Genomic DNA, 22,332 nt, shown 5'->3' on the forward strand with positions numbered 1-22,332 from the left:
GAAACTTCAAAGCTGGATATCGTCTGTGAAAAAGCCGTACGCGCTCGACCCGTTCATAACCGAGGTATTTCGAGGTATTTCCAAGACACCGCCCCCGTTCGTCCCTCAAATCAAGAGCCATTAAGTTTCTTCGTCTTCGAGTATCCGATGAGTAAACTTTTCCCCTGGCAATTGCGTGCTCTGACAAACTGATTACACAAGGAGATGATTAATTTTGAACTTTCACAAAAACAGAACACTTCCAGGCATATCAACATTGAATATTACACATTTCGATATTAAAATATTTTAATATGCCTCCACCCAAAATTCGATAAAATTCCTAACCCGAATTTTTAGGTACCCGCACACCTCTAATTTCAATTTATTTAATTGGAAAAGGATATCTTATAGGAGCACAAGAATGTACGAAGAATACTAAGAATTCCCTGAAATCTCGTATTTCGCTTCTCCCAAATATTAGGACCAGCTGGCGAAGATGCTTTCACGTATGTAGATAGATATATAGTGATACATCAACTTCACCAGTTATACCGGAAATATTACATCGGAAGTGTGGCGAAGTTTGGAAGCGAAATACGTCAGGTTACATTAAAATGTTACCGCGGATATGGGCGCAAGTTTTGAGCATTTGACACGGCTGTACGACACCCCGGCACATCTATGGAAATTGTAGAAGGTGTCTCATAATATTTGGAATTTTAAACATTCATATGAAAATATCTACATATGTCTTGTTTAATCTTATTCACGAAAAATGGAGATTTAGATAAATATTCATTTCCTATTTATTAATCTGGAAATTTTTGATAAAATTAATGAAAAATTTTTAAATTCCTATAACCATCCTACATGCACTTAGAGGTTTTCCTCATTCGTGCACCCCATGGATCAATATGTTTACGAGTATCGGTAAGAGCAGCATTGTTTTCGAAGCGGTTGGCATACTTATCGAGGTTCGTAAACCCGTTAGAGCGTATAGCCGAGGAGTTGGCGGAAAAACGTCTGAAAGAATATGCCGTCGTCCTGCATCCACTTTCTCTCCCCACTATCGACTGCTATCTAACTCAACCGATCGAAGTATGAAAGTTTCGCGTCGATTTCGCCCGACATCGGTCGCCAACGTCCTCGTTGTCCTCCTCGTCCTGCCGGTCGTTTGCTCGTCCCTGTTCAGGGATTCAACGGGTGTGAAGCCTGCATACCGACGACTTCGCTCGCCCCCAACCCCGCTGTTCATCCCCTTTGAAAATGACTCATTCCTGTCCCGACACGACGACGTCCGCGTCGACAGGAATGCGGAATATATCGTCGATCAGATAGGTGAAATGGAGTTTCCCGTTGACGAGAACAGGGAAACGCGCCACGACTTCTGCGACTCTGACCTCGTCACAGAGGATTATACGACGCGATTTGCGTTTGCAAGCGGGTTTTCGGGAAAGGAACGTTATTTGGCTAGAAAGGGAGACGCTGGTGGCTCCTTTCATACGCTTGGAAAGCAGCTCCGATCGAATGATAATAAATGTCTGCGCGACGTTATACACCGGCGATGGTAAAAATCAGTCAAGAGGGGGAAGAAGGTTTATTTACGCGTCGACGAGTAACTTGACACGGCGTAAAGATTTCCACCAATCGCAAGATTATTATTAAAAAATTTATATCGCAAAAAAAATAATCATTCAATACCTTTCTTAACGTTCCTTTTACTTGGAGAAGAAAAAGGGTTCTGTCGTTCGAATTGTTGAACCGGAATAGGAACCCGCATCTCTCGTCTACCCGAAGACAGCTTTAATCAATTAAGTTATCCAACCAACCGACAGAATCCTTTCTTTTGCCGAATCGTCGTAATCGAAACGATTGTCGCTAATTTTAATCCAAATTAACGGCCGACTATTTCGGCCTGTGTTCATAAAATCACATGGTCCGCCGGCGAATTAATTAACTCCCAATTATCGGGATATACGAACCGCTTTCGACGCTAACAATGAGAAGTATCTATTCGCAGTTTCAAATATTCGCGTCACAAGGGAGCACAGCAGCGTGCTATTGAAGCTTTCTAAAGCGGTAATTGAAATCATAACTGTACGTTCAAAGGTGTATACAGTGTGAGTTATCTAGGAATATAAATTGAAATATCTTCAAAATTGTCTATTGTATCATAAAATTTCGATAGTGTTAAGGGAAACTTAATTTGACCTAATTAGTTTTTTAAATGGAATTATACGTAGTTCAATACACCAATAGATTCATTTTTCCATTTCCTATTAAAAAGTATTGAGCTACTTGTACCAAAAAATGATTAGTTTAGGAGATATTTCAATTTCAGTATTTCTAAGTAGTATAGGTCAATCGAATATCAGACATACACACTGTAAATCATCCAACGATCAGTATATTGTAATTACAAGCAACTAGGCAATTTTAAATGGACTGAAAGATCGATGATAAAATACCTGAAGACTTATATTGAAAAAAAGATGGCCACTTCAACCAACGGGCATACATTATGGAACAGCCTGTACATAATAATCATTTAAAGAGGAAACGGTTCGAATGGTCGTTTCGCAATTTCGCGCGAATTATTCCGCGCGAGTAACGAAACGAACTGGCGGAATCGTTATCGTTGATTACAATTGCAAAGTCGGAAAGCAGGCAAGCAAAGAGGTAAAAGGAAGGAAGGGCGGAAGGAAGGAAGGAAGGAAGGAAGGAAACGAAGGGCATCTCTGTGCAGGAACTCGGTTACACACACTGCCAAACGAACGGTAGCTTCGAATCTTTTGTAATGTAGATCACGGGACGATTTTACGACAGTTATACTCCTCGAAAGTGTGACAAACAGCCCGCACCTACCCGCATGGATGCGAAGAACTAGAGACTGGTCGAAGGCTGCCGCCACCTACAGTCGAAACTCAGACGGTTTGGCCAGCCTGGCTGAAGGAACATAAATTGCCAGCTGGTATATACTTGAACGTTCTTCGACCGCCTGGTATTATAAAAGTTCCAGCGAAACTTTATCAATTTAACGGATTCGCCACGTGTATCAAGGAAAAATGCCTTAGCTCCGTTGACTTTCCTCGATTACTCTTTAACGTGAGTGCTTGCTCACGTACGCGTTGATTCCAAGACGTGTCGGGGAAGCTTGAAAAAGACCGGGTCGTTAAGGGTAAGGGAGAACGAGCCTCGCTAATTTCAACGATTATGCAAATTGCTGTTTTCACAGCCACCCTTGTTTCACTTGGCCATCAACGCGCTCTCCTGTTTTCTGTAAAAATCTTGTCACCCTTCAGCTGTACTCTTACTCTTAACAATGTTATTGGTTCGTTTACATCGTGTAATTACTTCGGAAATATAATAAATTATTCTTTCTAAGAAGTAGAAATTCTCAAAATCTTCATTTTGATAATATTAATATTAAAAATGGGACTTTCTACCATACATCGTCATTTTTCTAGGGATGACCTCCGGGGAGGGGAGGGCCCAGTCTAAGACACCCTATATATATGTACACTAACACTCATTTACCATCATAAAAAAATTAATTCTAGACATTACAAAAGAACACGTATTTTACAGAAGCTACGTTCCAAGTACCCCACGTACATTCATAAAGCGTTGTAATAAATTTAAAATTGTTCTCCATAGTTACACCATAAATTCTGTCCTCGAAAGAAGGCTCTTGATAAAAGAATAACCTTCAGACATTACGTGAGAGCACATATTTTAGAATAAAGAGCCAGGTTCTAAGGTATCCACGTATATATTCGGTAAGATATTTCGATCTCCAATAACCAGGAGGCTTCCGTTTCACGGTGAAGAACACAAATAATCGTAGCCTCCTGACACAAGGACACCTTTTGTCTGCAGATTTCACAAGCCCCCGTGAAATATCCCGTCCAAAAGTCTTTGGAATGTCAAAAGGAAGCAAGGTGGCGCGGCAAGAAAGGGACGTGTTCACAGAAACGGGCGATGCAATAACGTAAAAATGGCACGTGATGCTTTTCAGGGTGGTTACGATAAATATTTCAAAGGCAAGAAAAGGAGACGTCATTGTTCGTCGTCGACGTCGACGTCGTCGTCGTCTGCCGTCTCGATAGCAACAGAAGCCTGCTGTTCTGTGTTGGACGAAAACTTGTCGCTATTACGGAACTATGAATTTCGGCAAGGCGGGCCGATATTCCCTGGGCTGAAAGGAATTTTCAGTGGTGATCTTAAAAAATTGACGCAACCAACTCGTCCCAGCCAGGTTTTATCGGTACGACGGGCTACTAAACGTACGATTTTATTGACCTGTTCGTGCTGCAAATACTAGACGATTTGCCCTGACTCTGTACAAATCTCGATGGCGAAGCCAACACGCGGAAACTATAAACAGACTTCCTGTTGTACCGCGTAAATTGTTCGTGGAAAAAGCCCCGCCTGCGGGTTTCAAACTGTGAATAACACGATCGGTTTTGATACTGTTTCAACATCCGTGATAGACTGTGTTTGCTCGAAATAGGATAATTCCGAACGTAGTGATACGCCCAAGATTTGATCAGAGGGAACATTTTTGTAGTAGTTTTGCCTTCGAAAATCTATAATACAATCAATGTATTACTTTTGCAATTTAATAAAATAATTGATTATGAATCTTCTGTAGTTAATTAATAAATCCCCTACACAACACTAAATTTTACTTTAATTTTCCTAAATTACCATTTGATAATTCTTTGAAAAAATTTTATGAAAACTTTTTCAAAATTCAATAATATATAATAGCAATAAAAAAAGGAATTAAAAGAAAAATTACAATTTTATTGTAGCTAAAAACTATTTTTCCTTTGATGGAACCGAACGAAAGTGTGATAACTGAATATTAAAAAAAAACATTTCATCGTTAAAGAATTATTTGACAGTGTTTGAAAAACTATGATAAACGTATCTATATTTTTCTGTTAACAACATAAAGGTATTTCGTATGAAAGAATAAAATGCTTTGCAGGAGGTGATTCAACCTCGCATGAACTGTTTTTACACGCCATACAAAAGCTGGTTTTTCGATAAATTGAAGTACATTCCACCTTTTTACATGCAGATTTCGATTTACATGCTGTTGCAAACTGTTACGTTATATCACAGAGAATGCAATTTAGAAACGAAATTAGTCGAGAATTAAAATTTTTACAAATTTCAAAGAAGATCCAAATTTTGTGTCTGAACATGGACGAATTTCGACTTTTGAAGATGATCGAAAGCCATAGAGAAATTCTAGTTCAGAGATGGAAACGGAAATGTAAAAATACGGATAAAAAGTTTTTTACTGGACTCCTAAATTTTATACAGGTATTGCAAAAGGTTGCAAAAGTTTTAAGCTTACGAAAACAAACCCATAATCATTTGAATTCTGAAGTTTTTATGGATTTATGCTTTCTCCAGTAAAAGACTATACATACTACCATTTGTTAGCTGCACTAGTGCAGTTTTATAAAACTGGATAAAAGGAATAATATATGTACCTTGGATCCTTAATAATTTTACTATATCTAGGATGATAAAAATATCAATAAAAGCAATGAAATTGATGCAATATGTATTCGAGAAAAAATAGAACTCTCTTTAATATGTTCTCCTTTGAAAAGAGCAATCATAATAACATGTAAGTTACGTAAAGAAAGAACATTGGAAGACTATTTCCTGATAAAAGGAAATGAGGATTTTGCTGTTGAATATTTCCCTCTTGAAAGAAGAAATACTGTAACAAGATAAAAAACATAATATAACATGGAAGCCTGGAAAATAAAATATTTACGTTTTCATAAAAGAAACCTTACTATCTCATCTTGATTTCACGTTTACCATCCTACGATATTTATTTACTCGTTTCCACGAGGATCATACACTGCCCTCTAAAAGTATGGGATCATCATGTTCAAACTTACATCTTATGACAGAAATTGTATATTAGAAATATTAAAAATAAATTCACTTTACAACATCCCCAAAAAATGCTCCCATACTATTACCCAGGAGTGTATATCGTTGTTCCTTCGCCGGCTAAATGTTTCATAACAGAAAGCCTCAAAATGAAAAAATAACCAACGGGGAGAATCCTCGAGTTACCGGGTGAAACGAGAGAAAAAAATAAATAGCAAAAAGCGTTCTGTGGTTCCATAGTATCCGGACGTTGGAACAGCATCGAAACCAAGTTATTTTCTTCCGGTTACATAACCAGTGACGATAGCACCGTTTTTTTTTTCTGATTCCGGAAATGCACGACGTTGCGGCATCAAAGCTGAAAGTTTGTTAGCATGGCTAAGAGTGGTCACAGTGCCAGCTGTTGGGGGAACCGTGGCTGTGGCGTGCAAACAACCCCCCTGTAATTTCCGTAAAAATGCACAAAGCGTCGGCAAACGTGGGGAATCCTCGTTACTTTAAACCACCACTCGTTCTCGTGCGAAGGTAATCGAGGCCGTTGTTTATTGCTCGCGAAACGAGCGAAAAAAATGACAGTGACAATGTAAACGGAATCATTTGGAAATGAAAAGAACCGGAGGGAAAAGAGGTGAAAGCATCGTCGCATTTTCGAAGCCATGCAACGTTACGAGACCCTAATTTAGAATCAGAACTCGATACGTGGACACGCGGGCGTTTCAGTGAAATCGAGCGAAAAACGTGGAGGAATAAAGCGTCGTCGCGACACCGTGCAATTCGTGGCTCCTCGTTCTTGAACATTTTATATTCATACTACCGTTCGTCGCGTCGGTTCGATGATTTGTGCTTAGGGTGAAGTTGCTTCGAGTATCGTGCGCATAGGTAATGCGATGAAATACGGGGACAAAGTGGCGCAGGCTATGAATGTGCATCGATGAGAAAAGTAGGGGTTGATGAGGGTTTGTTGAGTTTATTAGCTCTTGGTTATTGATTGAAATTAAAAAGTTGAAATATTAGATTTTTATTGATACGTAGGCAGTATATTATTTCTGTTAATGAAATATTAAAATAAAGCAAAAGAAAAAAAAATGTTCCTGTCAATTGTTTGATTATATTGAATTTATGATTATTTTTATGGCAATGTGTTAACAGCAGTAATTATGGTGGAACTTTAAACAATTTTTCTTAATTCTTTCCATCTTTATTTTACTAGGTCGTATCTTTTTAATTAATCTTTATAATTACTTTCTGCTGCAGTTATAAAGCGTGTTATACCACAAGAGCATAAAGCATAGTTTGCGAATGTGAATTGCATCTATATTGTTTCGCAATACAGATTCGAGGATCTATGAAACAGATATCACCAACAATGCGTAAACAAGATTTAAAGAGCTAATAAAGATATTAAACTAATAAAAGTCATATCGATTTGTTCAACGCGTATCTATCTTAATAAAACGATAGGTAAACTAGTTTAAACTCGTACGTTTCATAATAATCCCAGCGCATATATGTACGAATTTAACGTGACTTGCTACTGTAACCAGCATACTGAAAATATTGTATTGTTACTGTTGAACAAATCGTAGAATTTTATTAGGTATTTCGAAACAAGGATAAATTGGGTTATATCGCTTCGTTTTTGGAAAATAGGCAAGTTATGCAGATATTATTTCTATCTTCTTTAAGGACCTCCAATAGCTAATTAAATTTGCAATCATAAATCTGAATCACTTTGTAGAATTACAATATATAATAGAAGATGTATACTCGTTTGCAAAGGTATAGAATAAATTTATCGATGTCTCTGCAAGTTCAGACAGTCTCAAATTAATTACGACTATGTTGCCATTGAAAGCGAGCCCTTCCAATCTGCATCCAAGCTTCTTTCACGTCGTTCTCGAGTTCCTTCTTCTTTTGAATATTTTATTTATTAGCGGTTCTTTCACTGCCAACCTTCGCCGTACGAACACGTTTCTCGAGGTTTTTTCGGTGACCGAGTATCGTTTCAAATTTCGATCTGGCATCCAGCTAACTAACAAAATAAGTAGCTTCTTCGTTTTCATTATGACCACTCTTCAATTGAACGAGGTGTATCATTAAGGCGAAATTTGGCAGCTAACTAATAGATTCTTGTATATGAAATGGTGGATCTCGAAATATAGAAATTCTTAGATAATTTCGTGACATCAAAATATTGCAAAATAACACTTGTGAATGTAAACGTTTCATGAATATTCCTAACAGAAATTACCTTATCCTCGCGCTGTGTCACGCGCGCGACGCGATGGAAGGAATTAGTGGTATTTTCGGCTCGCGAGTTCAAGAGATTGAAATTATTACCAGGCGGATAAACCTGTTGTCAAGATAATTAGGATCGTTATTGTTTGGTGGATGGCAGCATGCTTCAAACGTGATCCACGTACTTTATTATCTCGCACGGATTATTAGGTTGTTTTTCAGCGTCTGATCGTGTAACGATGTATAAATAAAGACGACCAAGGGAAATCCTTTGAAAGGGTCAGCGAGCATGTGGCGAATAAATATTGATCTACAGACAGGTAGAAAGCAATACTGTGTTATTCGTAACGGGGATTTAAAAGCGGATTGAAATGAATTTACGAAGCTCGTATACGTAGGTGTCTCGCTTTAATCCATCCACGGATATTGAAGTTATCAGCAGTATAAATTGTTACCGAGACGGAGGTTTACGACCCTAAGATTATGGTATACGTGATTCTCCTGAAGATAAAGATTTCCAATATCGTCGTTCGAATTATTTTTTAGAGCGCAATAGAGAGCAGCAGAATAACCTGAACTGTTGACACTGCTTTTTAATTTAAAAAAAAAAACAAAAAACATCGAACTGTTAAGTTAACTTTGAATTTATTAAAAAAGAGAAACATATTTGCAAAATGTTCATTATTCCTAAATATTGTTAATAATTTAACATAAAATTTGTATCGCTAATAGCGGAAAAATCGTGGTAGCTTTAGGGGTGAATATTCTGTATAGGGGCGAAAAAGAGGGTAGAGAGTGAATCGTATATCGAAACGAGAATGCATCACGCGTGTATTCGGAGCTCTTCTATTTGGTTCACCGCAAATGAATATCCGATTGCTTCAATATAGAATTCGCCGTTGTACGTGTACCTGTTATCCGGCGATACCTTTAATCGTGCGTTATCTTCAGCGAGCTATCGACAAACGCCATAAAATCGCTCGTGATTCTGTCACGAACGTCAATTTGAAATCTCGGAAGCTGGACGATCCTCATCGGCTACCATGCGATATTGCAATCTAATGCGAATGTTCAATCGCGATCAACATCGGATTCCAACATTTATCTGCTTGAATTTGCTGCCAGATACTTGATAAAGGCTCAGCAATATCCACATTCCAAACAGCGATTTATTAAAATCTTTGTAAAAAATAATGCAGAAATTTTGAATTTCAAACTAAAATTATTGCATACAACCCAAAAACATTCTCGACCTGAACATCCCTTCGGAATTTATTTCAAATACAAGATTAATTTTTTTCTAAACAGTGTTCAATTGGTTGGAAATGAATAAGAATTCTGTGAAATCGTGATTGTCAAGCTACAAATTTCAAGAGCCTGACCCAAGTAGAATTTCAGTCTTCCGATTCGAGCGGTGTTCGAGACGTTAAACGTGAAAGTTTCACAGGGTCGAACGAAATGGGCGGACTTTTGAAAAGTTGAACGTTTAATATCGTCGATTTCGCGCGATACAACACTCGCTCGCACACGTTCGTAGGGATGCACGTGCGCACCGGAAACTCGGCCATCCTCGGGAATCAAGGAAGTCGATTCAGTAGTCGAGAGTAGGGAAACTCGTGAAATCCGAGTCTTTGGAAGTCGTAAAGCGTTCTGTGTACCGTTTGCTCTCGCAAGCGAGTACACAGGGTGAAAACAAACCTTTAATTAATAGTAATGAGTAACAGAAGATATAAAGAATTAAATGAATTAATTAAATTTCTATTTTATCGATCAAATCATTGAAATCAGACAGGCAATGAAGAATCATTATTACTAATATTTTATCTTACAAAAAAGAAAATTTCGCTCTAAATTAAATTCCCCAAAGGACCAAGGCACAATGATATTCAATAGAGCTGGCAAGCTGCGAAATTTTCATAACTATGTTGATTTGAAATCCCAAAGAAAATGCTCCATTTTAAGTTTATTCAACCTTATTTGGAATTTAATATATTTCATTTTACACATGGTGCAAATCCAACTTTTTCACGAAAAAAAGATTCGTCAGAGGATGAATAGATGAAACTCATCCGTTGCTTCCGTTGAAATTAACCGAAAAAAGCGGAGATGGAATAAAGGATGATATTGAATATTTCAGAATCAACGGACATATTCTGTTTACCGATAAAAATGATAAAGTAATAACGTTTCGATAACACGTGCGCGAACGTTCTAGTTTTTCTATTTATTTTCGAAATTCTACAATGACCCGGATCCGAATCACGGAACAACGATACCATCGAACGAATATTTTTCTCCCTGAAGTATAAACGAACGAAATTGAGAAAGAGACGAATATCGGTCGATGTGTGTGCGTTCGTGAGAAAAAGATATACCAGGGTCGTTGTTTTCGTGGGTACATGGACCCGCGTCTGGAGAAACGGATGTACGTATAAAACAATGAGTTTATGTGTGCGCATCCAGCGGCGGATTTGACTCGTATGCCCACATTACACCGGATGTTAGATGCTCGAAATGGTTCCTGCGCTGCACGAGACACAGGAAATCTCTGTAGGAGCTGTTACAATCGTAAAAATCTCCTAGCTCTCCTTTGTTAAACGCTGCAAACCTTCGGGCTACGTTGAATCGTAAACTGTTATGAGATGAAATTTTTGTTATAAACGAAAACTCGATGAAGCGTGACTCGTTTAGCGATGTGCGATGTAAATTTTTTGGAGTACTCATAATTTTGAGTATCCACACACAGTCATTTGTCATTTGAAATGTAGAATTGCTAGTTGATGTATAACAGAAAGTTTAAAAATTGCACAAATTGCAATTGTATTCAGTTCCTTTGTGTTTCAAAAATGTAATTTATACAAGTTCAGGAAAAAGTCAGTTTAATAATACTGTAGCAAAATTGAAAGCGTGGTGGATGAAACTACCGTCAGTATTTTGCAGAAGCAGTTATATAGTAAACGAGAGGTAAATTGCCGATGCAAATTAATGTTGAGAAAAGTTTCAGATTGCTGTTTGGAAAGAATGGCTTAGAAACTTCGGTGTTTCAGCTTTGCAGAGAATACCAGGACTTATAACATCATTCTGTGAACTTTCTTATGCGTTTCAGGTGCCGATAAACAGTATGAGATTTTTGTTGAGATGAAAGGGACATAACTAAAGTAGGCCGATTGAATTAATAATTTTAATTGAAATGATATAGCAGCAGAATTATTGCGTGACTCAAAATTCATTATTTTACATGAAGACAGATTAGATTAGATTTTTTTTAAAGAAATAAAAAATTGGTCTTGCTGTGAAATAGGAGAGTTAAATTGTTTCATTGAAGCACAATATACGAGTACATACAAAATAAGTGTTTCAAGGTACATTTATTTCAACTCAGACCAGTTGGCTGGAATCGTCTAAGATACTTTATCATGCAGTCACTTTCTTTTCTTTCTTTTCAAAGAAAATGCTACATAGAAGAGATCCAAGTACTCTCTAGAGAAATAATTTGAAGAAAACCTGTTCTGTAACATTTTAGAAAATAACATTATAAAACAACTTTTCGCCTGTCACTCTATTTACAGTATGTAAATATTTTTGACAAATTCATTTGTTTCCGTATTTCGAAGTCTAAAAATATCCTAAATTCGTTTTTACAGGTCGTTGCCTCCACTTGATTCACAGCCAGGTTGTATTATATATTTTCCAACCGATTAGAAAGACCCAGTCCCTAAAACCAGTCACCCAAGACACTAAAACCGTCGGACCATTAGCCTAAATTCCAGCAGAGTTACGTGTTGCACACGATGCCACAACCGTACGGAAGCTCTTCACGACCTTTCGACCATCTCAGACCTCTCTTTTTTTTTTTCCTATCGCATTCATCGTCCTGTAAAGAAGTTCAATTTCCGGCCGAATAAAGGTTCCGAGTGACGTTTATGGAACGAAACTACTTCGCTGGAAACGTTCGAAACACTTTATCAAAATAAAAAGTCATCGTCTTGCGAACGCGTTCACCATGCACTGGATATGAACGAAGTGCATCGGTCGTATAACAAACGTGGCTAACTAAGCGCAAAAGTGCACGGCGTTTGCTAAAGCTTATTACCTGATGTTTACAACCGCGAAGAAACTTGCTCGCCGGGCATAACGACCAAAGCTCAACTTTAGGAACTCGAGAACTCGAAAGTTCGTAGGCAAGTTGGTCCTTGGTGCCGGCGAACGATTTCAAACGAGCCCTGACGAGCAGAGATCCTATAATTAACCCGTTTTCTCTAGAAGAATGATCTAGAAGTTTCCTTTCAAATTTTTCATTCAATTCTCGTTTTTATTTCTTTTGATCGCAAAATAGATAATATAACTCCCTGGAAAGATTTTATACCGCCAGTTTGACAGACGTCTGTTAAAAAATTCTATCTGAATGGATTACGAAGGAAAACGAGGGTCACTGTTTATCACGAAATATTAAATTGTACAGTATGATTTACATGGTGTAATATTGACACAGAGATGGTTGCTTGTTCGCATTCAGATACAGGGGCCGATATCATTCGGCCAAATGTATGTATGTATATTCATCGGCAAATTGAAGCAGTCGCTCTCTCGCATTCGGTTTTCGAACATCTAGTTAATAATACGTAAGCCATTACGCTCCCTGTTGTTTATTAATAACCATCGTGTTACGATATAGCAATTATGACGATGATGCTTTATACTTCGACGCGTGGCTGTTCATTAGTGAACGTCAATATTTATTAAGCGCACCAGGTGAATAGGTATATGGTACGGGCAATCGCAAACATCACGAGGTGATCCCCCACGAGTATTTGTACCCCCACAATTAGTAACTGAATGTAAATGATATTTTTTTGGAAAAAATGTTAAGAGATATTGATTAACAGAAGTATGTATACATTTAAAATTTATTATTACGCTATATTTCTGCGGCAAATATGCTACGTTAAAGAATGGTCCAGAATTGGGAGAGCAATTATTTAAATTTAATTAGAAATTTAAAAAAAATTCCGAATCCTATTTCTTTTCGTAAGCTTAGAAAATGAAAATGAAATTTAAATTCTCAATGTGTTCAATGTGTATCAGAAATAGAATAATAGGTTCACTTCATCTTCGAGTACTTTTTCATAATATGTACGTTTTTCATTGCAACTCGGCCATTATCTTCCCATTGAACTTTCCCGTTCATCGTACTCTAACAATTTATTGACCAACCTGAAGAACACTCATCATCGCCATACTCACACTCTTGGTCGATCCACTCGATCACTCGTACCAAGAAGAATCTTTATTTACCAAGGATTTCAGCGCACTCTTTCAGCGTCGAAAATCTCTTTAGCTCTTCCATCTGTTACTAATCGGAATCAAAATACTTTAATACGAAATGAAACAGCCCGAGAGTTCCCTCGGGCTACAGTTGAAACACTTTTCCCTTCTTTCTTCTTCTCTTTTCCTCCAACAATTACTATTTCACATCTAAAGCACTGTTTGAGCTAGTTTTCATTAGAAGAAAGAGGTCAGAAAAGAAAAGTCGAACAAAGGTGATTGCACGACCGATTCAAAGTCGTAAAAAACTTTCTTTTCCCCGCGATTAAATACCTGAAACACGGTCACGATTTAATTAACGGGCACCGTCATATTTGCAAGCTGAAACGTTGCTGGGATGTACAGTACTGAGAATAATAGTCTTCTGTGAGGAGAAAGAAGAGTTTTTACTCGTTTACTTAATAGACTCTGCCGGATTATTTTCTACACACCCGACGTTTATTCTCAGATACACGAAGGGTGTTAACGTGGCCATTGTACTTTACCGTGTTACAGACTTCGGCATAACGACGGGCCGACAAGAGGCGCAATATCCCTGTGCCTTTGTTTACAACAGCAACGAAACACGAAATGGTACATTCGCGTCACCAAATTATCCAGGATTGTATCCACGAAACACGGAATGTCATTATTTCTTCAATGGTCAACTCAACGAGAGAGTGCATCTTCATTTTCATTTCTTCGATGTGGAGGGAGTGATGCCGTAAGTATTAATATTTTATTTCTATTCCAAAAGGTTGAAATTTATTGAGAAATAAAGTAGAAATTATATTGCATACAAACATCATTTAAGGGTTGGAATTCTTATAATGAATTATTATGTACTGAAAAATAGTAAAGAAAAGTAACTATATCAGAACAGCATTATTAATAAAAATAACCTGAGTTTTCTTATTGTAAAAATAAATAAAAAATGAAAGTTCAATCATGCTTGAAAAATATCTATCGGAGTATGTAACCTACATGACTGGCTTCGTTTTACAAGACATGGTACAAAGATAGTTACCCCTGTTATTTACCTTCGAGCAACCCCATAACCTTTCCAGATATACACGCAAGGGGTAGTGCAGCGTGTACACGCTTTTGTTTCCTTTCGATTTACCTCCGTATATATATCAAAAAAAGAAGCAAAGAGCGATACATAAAATCAAGGAGGAACAATAAAAATCATCCAGAGGATAGGCGAACGGAAGTGGAAGGGGAAGAGGAGTATCAACCGGGAGAGATAAACTGACTAGACCGTCGTGACTGGAATTCTATGTATCGATCCTGCTCGACTTCCTTCTCGTCACTCAACCGGACGAGGTGAGACAAAGTGAGCATCCTTAGCCAACTAGAAGTCTACTGGAAGCAAATCGATACCAGTTCGATTGGCTCTCCTGATGTAGTTCGACGTTCCACTAAATCAAACTGCGTCAAACAAAGTTTCCAACCTGCTTACTGGAGACGAAAGCAGTACGTCCAAACGAGGATCCTGTAACCGATAACGCAAAAGTCCATCAGAGTGTGGAGTATTTGCGTCGAGGTAGCCAATTAGCAGGTACAGCTGATTGATCTACGCTAATTAATCCTTGAAACAGCAAAAAAGCTGGGTACATGTATATCTAGCTCATCGTACGATATCAGAAGCAGCAAAGATGCTATGGACTGTTTCAAATAAATATAGAAATTAGGGTATACGATGGGACATAATTAAGTACCTTGCAGTAGAAAAATTAATTAGAGGACCCTCGAAGATTTGACAGCTCCAAATCTCAGAAATCTTAATCTGGAGTGAAATCTTGAGTGAAAACTGATCCGGTGTTGATTAAACTAGGAGGAAATAAGAAGAGGAAGTTGACCACGTGATAACCTAATTGGATCGTATGAAAGCAGCATCGATAAGCAAGCTACCGTTTCGTTCATTACCGGTAGCCTCTAATTAGTCGTGTTTCGCCGATTCCTGTCGAACTTTTCAACAATAACCCGTCGAGAAAGAGCGAAGTAGGTCTCGTGACTTGATCGATTCTCTTGCTCCTCACTCTAGCCCAGAAAATGTGGCCTGAATTTAATAATTCGAGGTCGGCCGATATCGAGTGAATCCCGCAAGATGCACTTGCATCTGTTATTACAACCGGGGTCCAGTTCTCTGTACCCGCGAGTCGGATTTTTTCCCCGAATTTCTCCTTCCTTCCTCCCTTCTTTCCTCTTCTCTCCCCTTCCGTCGAAAAGATTGCTCGTAAATATCGTCGGTTCGAACGAGAGTTCAATTAGACGAAGTGCAGCAAGATCCGAACGGGATATAGAGCCGGCTACGAGGGAAAAAGATACATTCGTACTCGTAAATCCGGGCTCGAGTAAACAGTTCGAAATGTATGTTCGGATACGTGAGAACCGAACGATGATCTGTCACGGGAATTGCCACTTATGTCATCGGTGGAAGGAGCGGTTTGCGATATATTATCGGCATGGAAACTCTCGCGATAATAGCATCATCGTTCACGTATCAATACTTCTTACCGACGCGATATATTATTTACAACGGCGAATGAATTCTGCCAAGGACCAACGTAAATCCTCCTTATCAGTACCATTCATTCGTCGAATCCTTTGATTTCCTGTACTTTTAATTAAAGAACGCGGTATCGTGGTGCTTTATAAGCTCTTGTAATACCAGGTTGGTGCAAAGGGCTTTTTGAAAAAGGTTTATGAATTTTATTATAGTGTACTGATATTTTGAAGGAAGAAGAAGACAAAATTTAACCCATATTTTTCCATCAATCATTCTGAATTGTATAATAATTATTTGAAATATTTAAAACATCAATCTGGATTTCGATATGTACATACATGACGAACCTTTTGCATGAACCTGAATATTTCTGTTGTTTCCGCGACGGCAATTACCAAACCAGTCGTTCGTGACGTTTCCTCGACCAGTTTGCACGTAGCCATTAAAATGTGGAACTGCAACTGCGTCCTTGTCACCCACATCGTATAGTAGGGTGCCGTTTAGGGTGACGAGTTGTAAATTCGTCGGACACGTACCGCACGATTTTCACCGGTACAAATTAATGTACCTGAGCCGAATTGAAATGCAAGAGTTTCCACAATATTGCAATCGCGTACAATATACAGGGTAATCCATGCAATCAGACCAAAGCATAATTTTTTAATTATAGAAAATAGCAAAAGAAATTAGAATATTCTTACGTACTTTTCGTAAGACTTGATCACAAATGACCCAGCATTCGTTATTCGACGGGTAAAATAATGTGCACGGTGAAGCGGAAATAAAGCGTTATTTCTGACGGGTCACATTTCCCTGAACTTTAATCACGGCTTACGTAATCTTACAACGAAACGGGAGAGAAATATTTATGAAGCAAGCACAGAACGGACCGGAAAATCCGTGAACAGAGAATAACCGATGGTTATTCCGACTGTAAAGTCGGGGCCTGCAGGGCCGGCTCGCACATGTATATCGAAATTATGCGGGGAAAGAGCCAAGATTGAATTACTTATGGAATTGCCGGTCCCCGGCTACGAAAGCAATTTACGAGCACGTGCTATACCATCGAGAAAAATCATTCGAATCTCTTCGATATTCTTCGCGAAAGGTGAATATTTCAAGAAACCACTATCCCCCAACGACGTTTCATACTTCCCTATGCGTATCAATTTATCGGTGATTGTGTAATGTATGACTATGCCGAAAATATAAATTCTCTGGACACACAACTACACACACGACGAACTTGGTAACGCTTCTGAATAATACATTCGCGATTGTGTTTCATACGTAATTGAAGTGCACGTTACCAGGTTACGAAAAGACTTGTCGGTTCTTGTTGAAATAGGTATAAACTTTTATGAGCTTTCTAAATATGTGTTTCGTCGTAGAGTAACGTCAAAGAAACGTGCCTCTTGGTGAGGTATAGACAGTAAGTGTTAATAGTCCGCATTATCGTGTGCTATACTACTTGATCTTTCTACTGCCTGACTCCGAGTTACGCGAAGGATAATTTTATTGAAATTATGATAAGTTATGATAAATTATGAACTTCCATTGGTATTATATTTGTGTATAGTGAGAGTGTGTGTGCAATTTTATACATCTTATTGTTAGACATCGATATACCTGACCTGGCCGATTCTTCGATATAATATCGAATGCAATAGCTCGGTATATACGCTATGTTTACTATCCAATCTATACAAAATCGCCTATACACACCAAGTTTTAAGAGGATCAGATATTTTGTAGGTCAGCGGTTTTCAAACAAAAGGATAATACAGGAATTTTACAAGATGCTTGTAAAGTACTAAAATTTTCGATGCAAGCAAAAAATATTAATATTATTAATGGTGAAGATAATATTTTACTTTATAATTCTGTGATAGTTATTTGATATTATAAAAATTTCTTGAGATATTTCATTTGAGGGTGTTTAGATGTTACTGAAAGCTAAGCCAAAGAGGAAAACGGAAGAGATCCATAAAGAACGGTGTTTTGAAGAAGATTTTTGAAAATAGTTTCTTGGCAAAGGTTGCAGAGTGAAGAAAATGAATAAGTGGGTCACACATGAGTTGAGCGATTCTCAGAAGCTTAAAAACGTAAATTACTACTGGCTTGGGGCTGTAAAGAGCCAAACAGAATTGCTTTAAAGAAAAAACTATACAAACGTTAAAATTATCGTTTGGATTAAAATCTTGTTTGAATCTCTTCTGTGACGCATAAAGTATTACACACATGTTCAATCCTCAAAATAAATAACCTACCTTTGTTTTTATATTTTTAAACAACTCCTAATAAATCCATCAAATCCTGAAATATATGATATTGTGACTGGTTGAAAAATTGCAGTAAAAAAGAAAAACCATGTACCTTCTACAAATTGAAAGTATGGAATCAAAGATTTGTACAGTACTTCCGACGTGTATTAATCAAACCTATAAATAACAACTCGACAGTTTTCCAAGGGAATAAATCACTGTTTCTTTGAAGTTGCATTTTCTGTCCCAAAAGATTAAAATCATTTTACGTTTTTCAAATGGGACTTTTTCTGTTTTTCAGAATTTCAATTTGAACTTGAAACGTAGTTAGCAGGTTTTGCAAGTTTCATGGAAAAATTATATACAATATTTCAAAACCTAGAAAGTCTGACATGATTTCGTGAAACGTTGCATTGATGTGACAATTATTAATAATCGATGATAACATAGATATTATTGATTGTGCAGGTGCGACTCGATATCCGCGAGCGACTTCGTCGAATTTTCGAACTACATGTCCAGGGACCGGAAGTACTCGAGGCACTGTGGCCAGCAGGCGGAGTTTGACGTGGACAGTGACAGAAAGTTCTTTCGCGTAACCTTTAAGAGCAACGACAGATACGATGCGACAGGATTTAACGCTAGCTACGTGTTCGTGGACGAGGAAGGAAATTATACAACAAAGCCACCGACGAGCAACGCGTCAACGTTAAAAGGTAAAAACGTAACATGCCCCCCTTTTTTTCTTTTCGACCTTCCACAGCGACCAACTTCCTTCCTCCCCCTTCTCGAATTTTTTACGTTTTGTTCCAGACAATGGCAGCCTTTTTTACCTCCCTTCGGATTAATTTCCGTACGACAACAGAGAAACTGTAAAATGGAATTTCTAAAACAGTAACGTAATCCCGTAGTCCTGATTGTACAAAAGGAAATTTAAATGCGTCTGCTTTCAAGCATGCAAGACCACGCGATGTTTCTTTGTCTAATATAACGCGTGATTACGATACACTGTACCATGACAGATTTTCCACAATGAGGAACGTTAACCTACTTCCGGGTAGAATTTTCAATCAATGCTTCTGCTTTAGTGAATATTTTTTGCCATGTTTAATTATCTTCGAAGAGGATGTATTAAAATAATTGTTGACTGTTCATTGAATAATTTTTAGGTCAATCATTTTATCGAGATCGCAAGAAGAGTTATTTTTACAGCGTTTAATTAAATTGACCATTAGAATAATTGAAACCTGATTGAAAAGGTGTGACGAGCTTTTGCACTACCGTGAAGTATTTAAAAAATATTAATACATATAATGGACTATAACGATTTAATATAATTGGTTAAAAAATATAAAACTAATGAATACTATTCGGTTAGTAAAAAATAAATGGTTTCATTCGATCGCTAAATGGTAAAAGTTTAATATCGGTCGGAATTAGTTTCATTAATTTTATGAAATTATGAATACTGTTATGGGTTTAATAATTTTTATCATAACACGCTGTATTGAATAAAATTTTTAATAATATTCAATTTGTACCTTCCACAAATTTTCCTATTATTTTATCTAATCCCTACAGCAAGAACTTTGATTAAAAAATAAATAACTAAGTAAATTTTCAACATTTTTTAAAAATCACATGTAAAGAAATTGTACAGAAAATTTGAAAAACATTCTTGTTCGATAATTCCTAAAGATGGAATCGCTTTCGCCTAAATAATGCTAGGACTCAGGAGAGAGCAAGTTTACAGCCATGGAGAAATGTGGTTTGCAATGCAAACACATCGTTACGAAACGCGCGACGTGCTCGTTTAATATTCTGGACTACTACGCGAAGGAGGTCGTTGGGAAATCGTAAAAATTCAACGAAATTTTTTTCATAGGGGGCGAAAGAGAAAAGAGAGGGTTGCGCGAAACGAAGGGCAGCTTTAAAAAGTCAAGCCTCTCATCGAGTTCGAGCTGGTCGCCGGTTTATCGGCCAATCCCATGAATAATAGACAGTTTACATCCGAAACAGCGGAAGCTCACGTCGGTGTAAAAAAGATTATACACGATTTATAAGAGGATTTGCGATAGGCGAGTGAGAGCATCCTCTGGCCTGCAGCTATTGATAGAGGAAATCGAATTTTTGTGTACCTTTTACCATTATTAAATCACACGGAAGACGGACTCTCGTTTACTTTAATCGTACGTAAATCGAACCGAATGAAAAGCTACGCGTAGGACAGAAAACGGATAATCGAGCACGACACATGGCTGCTGGAAAATTCTTTTGATTTTTAACCCATTCGCTATCGCAGTAAAAATCATCAAATCTAACACAAAATAATTATTTCAACACCTATCGAAATGAGCTTGAAATTTGGGGCCTGTTGCAAAATATTGAATATATTTAATAACAAATGAATAAATGTAGTGTCGGCAATTACTACCGATATACCAACATACAGGTAAGATTTCATACAAAATAACATCTGAATATCAATGGGACAAAGGTTGTCGGTTCAGATAACGTTTTGTATTTTGAGCACGTATTCCATGTGCACTGTGAGATTCTTATTTTAAAAAGTTTTCTTTACGAACGACACAAAAGGGCTGTCTTCTTTCGTTTCCATGATATTACGTGTACACTGTGTACATGTGTTCAATAAAGAGAAAAAGAAAGGAGAGCAGAAAACGTACTAGTTCCTTGTTCCCTCTAAATCCAGATGCAATGTAAAGTACGGAATACAGACCAATCCTAAAGACAGGAATCAAGTTTCACGAATATAAAAGGGAAGCTGAACAAAACTTCCTGAAACCCTTAGGATGATATACTTTAAATTGTTCAAGCATCATTTCCTGTTTCCCTTCTATTTTGTTGCAAACATCTTGATAAAAATGAAATTGACACTAGAACTATCAAATCAGCCAAAATAACTGGCTTCAAGTTTCTTATTTTAAATTATAATACATAAAATATTTTTGCAAATCAAAACATATAATGAAATGCAAGTTCATTTGCATCAATTCTTGACAATTATCCTGTCCATTGTTCATTTATATCAATTTTCATCAAACTTCAACGAGCAGTTTCGAAGTTTAATTTCTCAAGTTTGGAAGTTGATTCGTAAAAGTTTAATCTTATTTCCTATTTACGAGACTAACGACGTCTCAGAGGTTGATCAATCGAATTAATTTCGTGACAAGGATAGTATAGCAGCTAACGTTTCACACCGGTATAGTTTGGAATGTCAACTTTGTCAGCGAGAATAGAACGACACAACGCAGCGTGTTCCGAGCGAAATCAATTAAGTTGGCTCACTTCGCTTCGTCCTGTCGAATTGAATCGTGAAGAGAAACCGTTGTTCGTTCGTTTTCCCTGTCGAATGTAACACAGACGACCACCTATTGCATTGCATTTTTTCCCCACTTTCCTGACTATTATTGAACATTTCACAGTTACCTCGTATTCAATTTTCCATCACAATTTAACTCTTCTACAGTTTCATTCTAATTGTCAGACACTTTTTAATCTACCATAGATATCTACCACCCTGTATCCACGTTTCTCACTCAACCCTTGATTATCGACAAAAAGTAAACACGTCATCGATAGAGAAAGGGTTAAAAGATAAAATTAGAAACCCGAGTTCTCTCAAGGCGATAAATCTGATCAGTACCTACTCCTTTTCCCTCGATGTTTTCTCCCAGCCGGGAATAACAGGTTCAATAAAATAAGAATGGTCAGAAGAGGTTCGCGAAAAGAAATTGGAAACTAAATTACAAGGAAAATTGCATGGGTTTAGTGAAAGCGAGGGCTTCGCTACAACAAACGAAACGATACGATTTCATCCGCGTCGATCCGAGCAATTTGGTCAATCATGAAAGTAATTAATACCTTGGGTTCGATAACCTCGAGCAAACTCTGACTGAAAATAAAATAGATTGTAAAAGAGAAACACGAAAACAATTGAAGAGTTTTGTAGAATACATATATGATTTTTTTTTTTCAAATATTCAGGTTTGATTTTGTTTTAATTATATAATCACGATATTGATTTGACGGTGCATTGAGGACTGCACAATGCACCCAGATGGCTCGATCCTCTTGATTACATCA

The 22,332-nt window shown here is 37.5% G+C and overlaps 1 protein-coding gene across 2 annotated transcripts in view; it reads left to right on the forward strand.

Moving 5' to 3' along the window:
- Positions 1 to 22,332, forward strand: part of Sol1 — a 362,434-nt gene that overhangs the window by 335,003 nt on the left and 5,099 nt on the right. Inside the window, exons 13-15 of one of the 2 annotated variants that reach the window (XM_076691076.1) lie at positions 13,969 to 14,176; positions 18,697 to 18,944; positions 19,042 to 19,678. In XM_076691076.1, the coding sequence (XP_076547191.1) occupies positions 13,969 to 14,176; positions 18,697 to 18,944; positions 19,042 to 19,076 (491 nt within the window). In that variant the 3' untranslated portion in view covers positions 19,077 to 19,678. Of the gene's footprint in view, positions 1 to 13,968; positions 14,177 to 18,696; positions 18,945 to 19,041; positions 19,679 to 22,332 lie in introns of those variants that run through there. The other variant, XM_076691075.1, reaches the window with a different exon arrangement.

Source organism: Osmia lignaria, chromosome 11 (genome assembly GCF_051020975.1).
Source record: "Osmia lignaria lignaria isolate PbOS001 chromosome 11, iyOsmLign1, whole genome shotgun sequence".
NCBI classification, from domain to species: domain Eukaryota; kingdom Metazoa; phylum Arthropoda; class Insecta; order Hymenoptera; family Megachilidae; genus Osmia; species Osmia lignaria.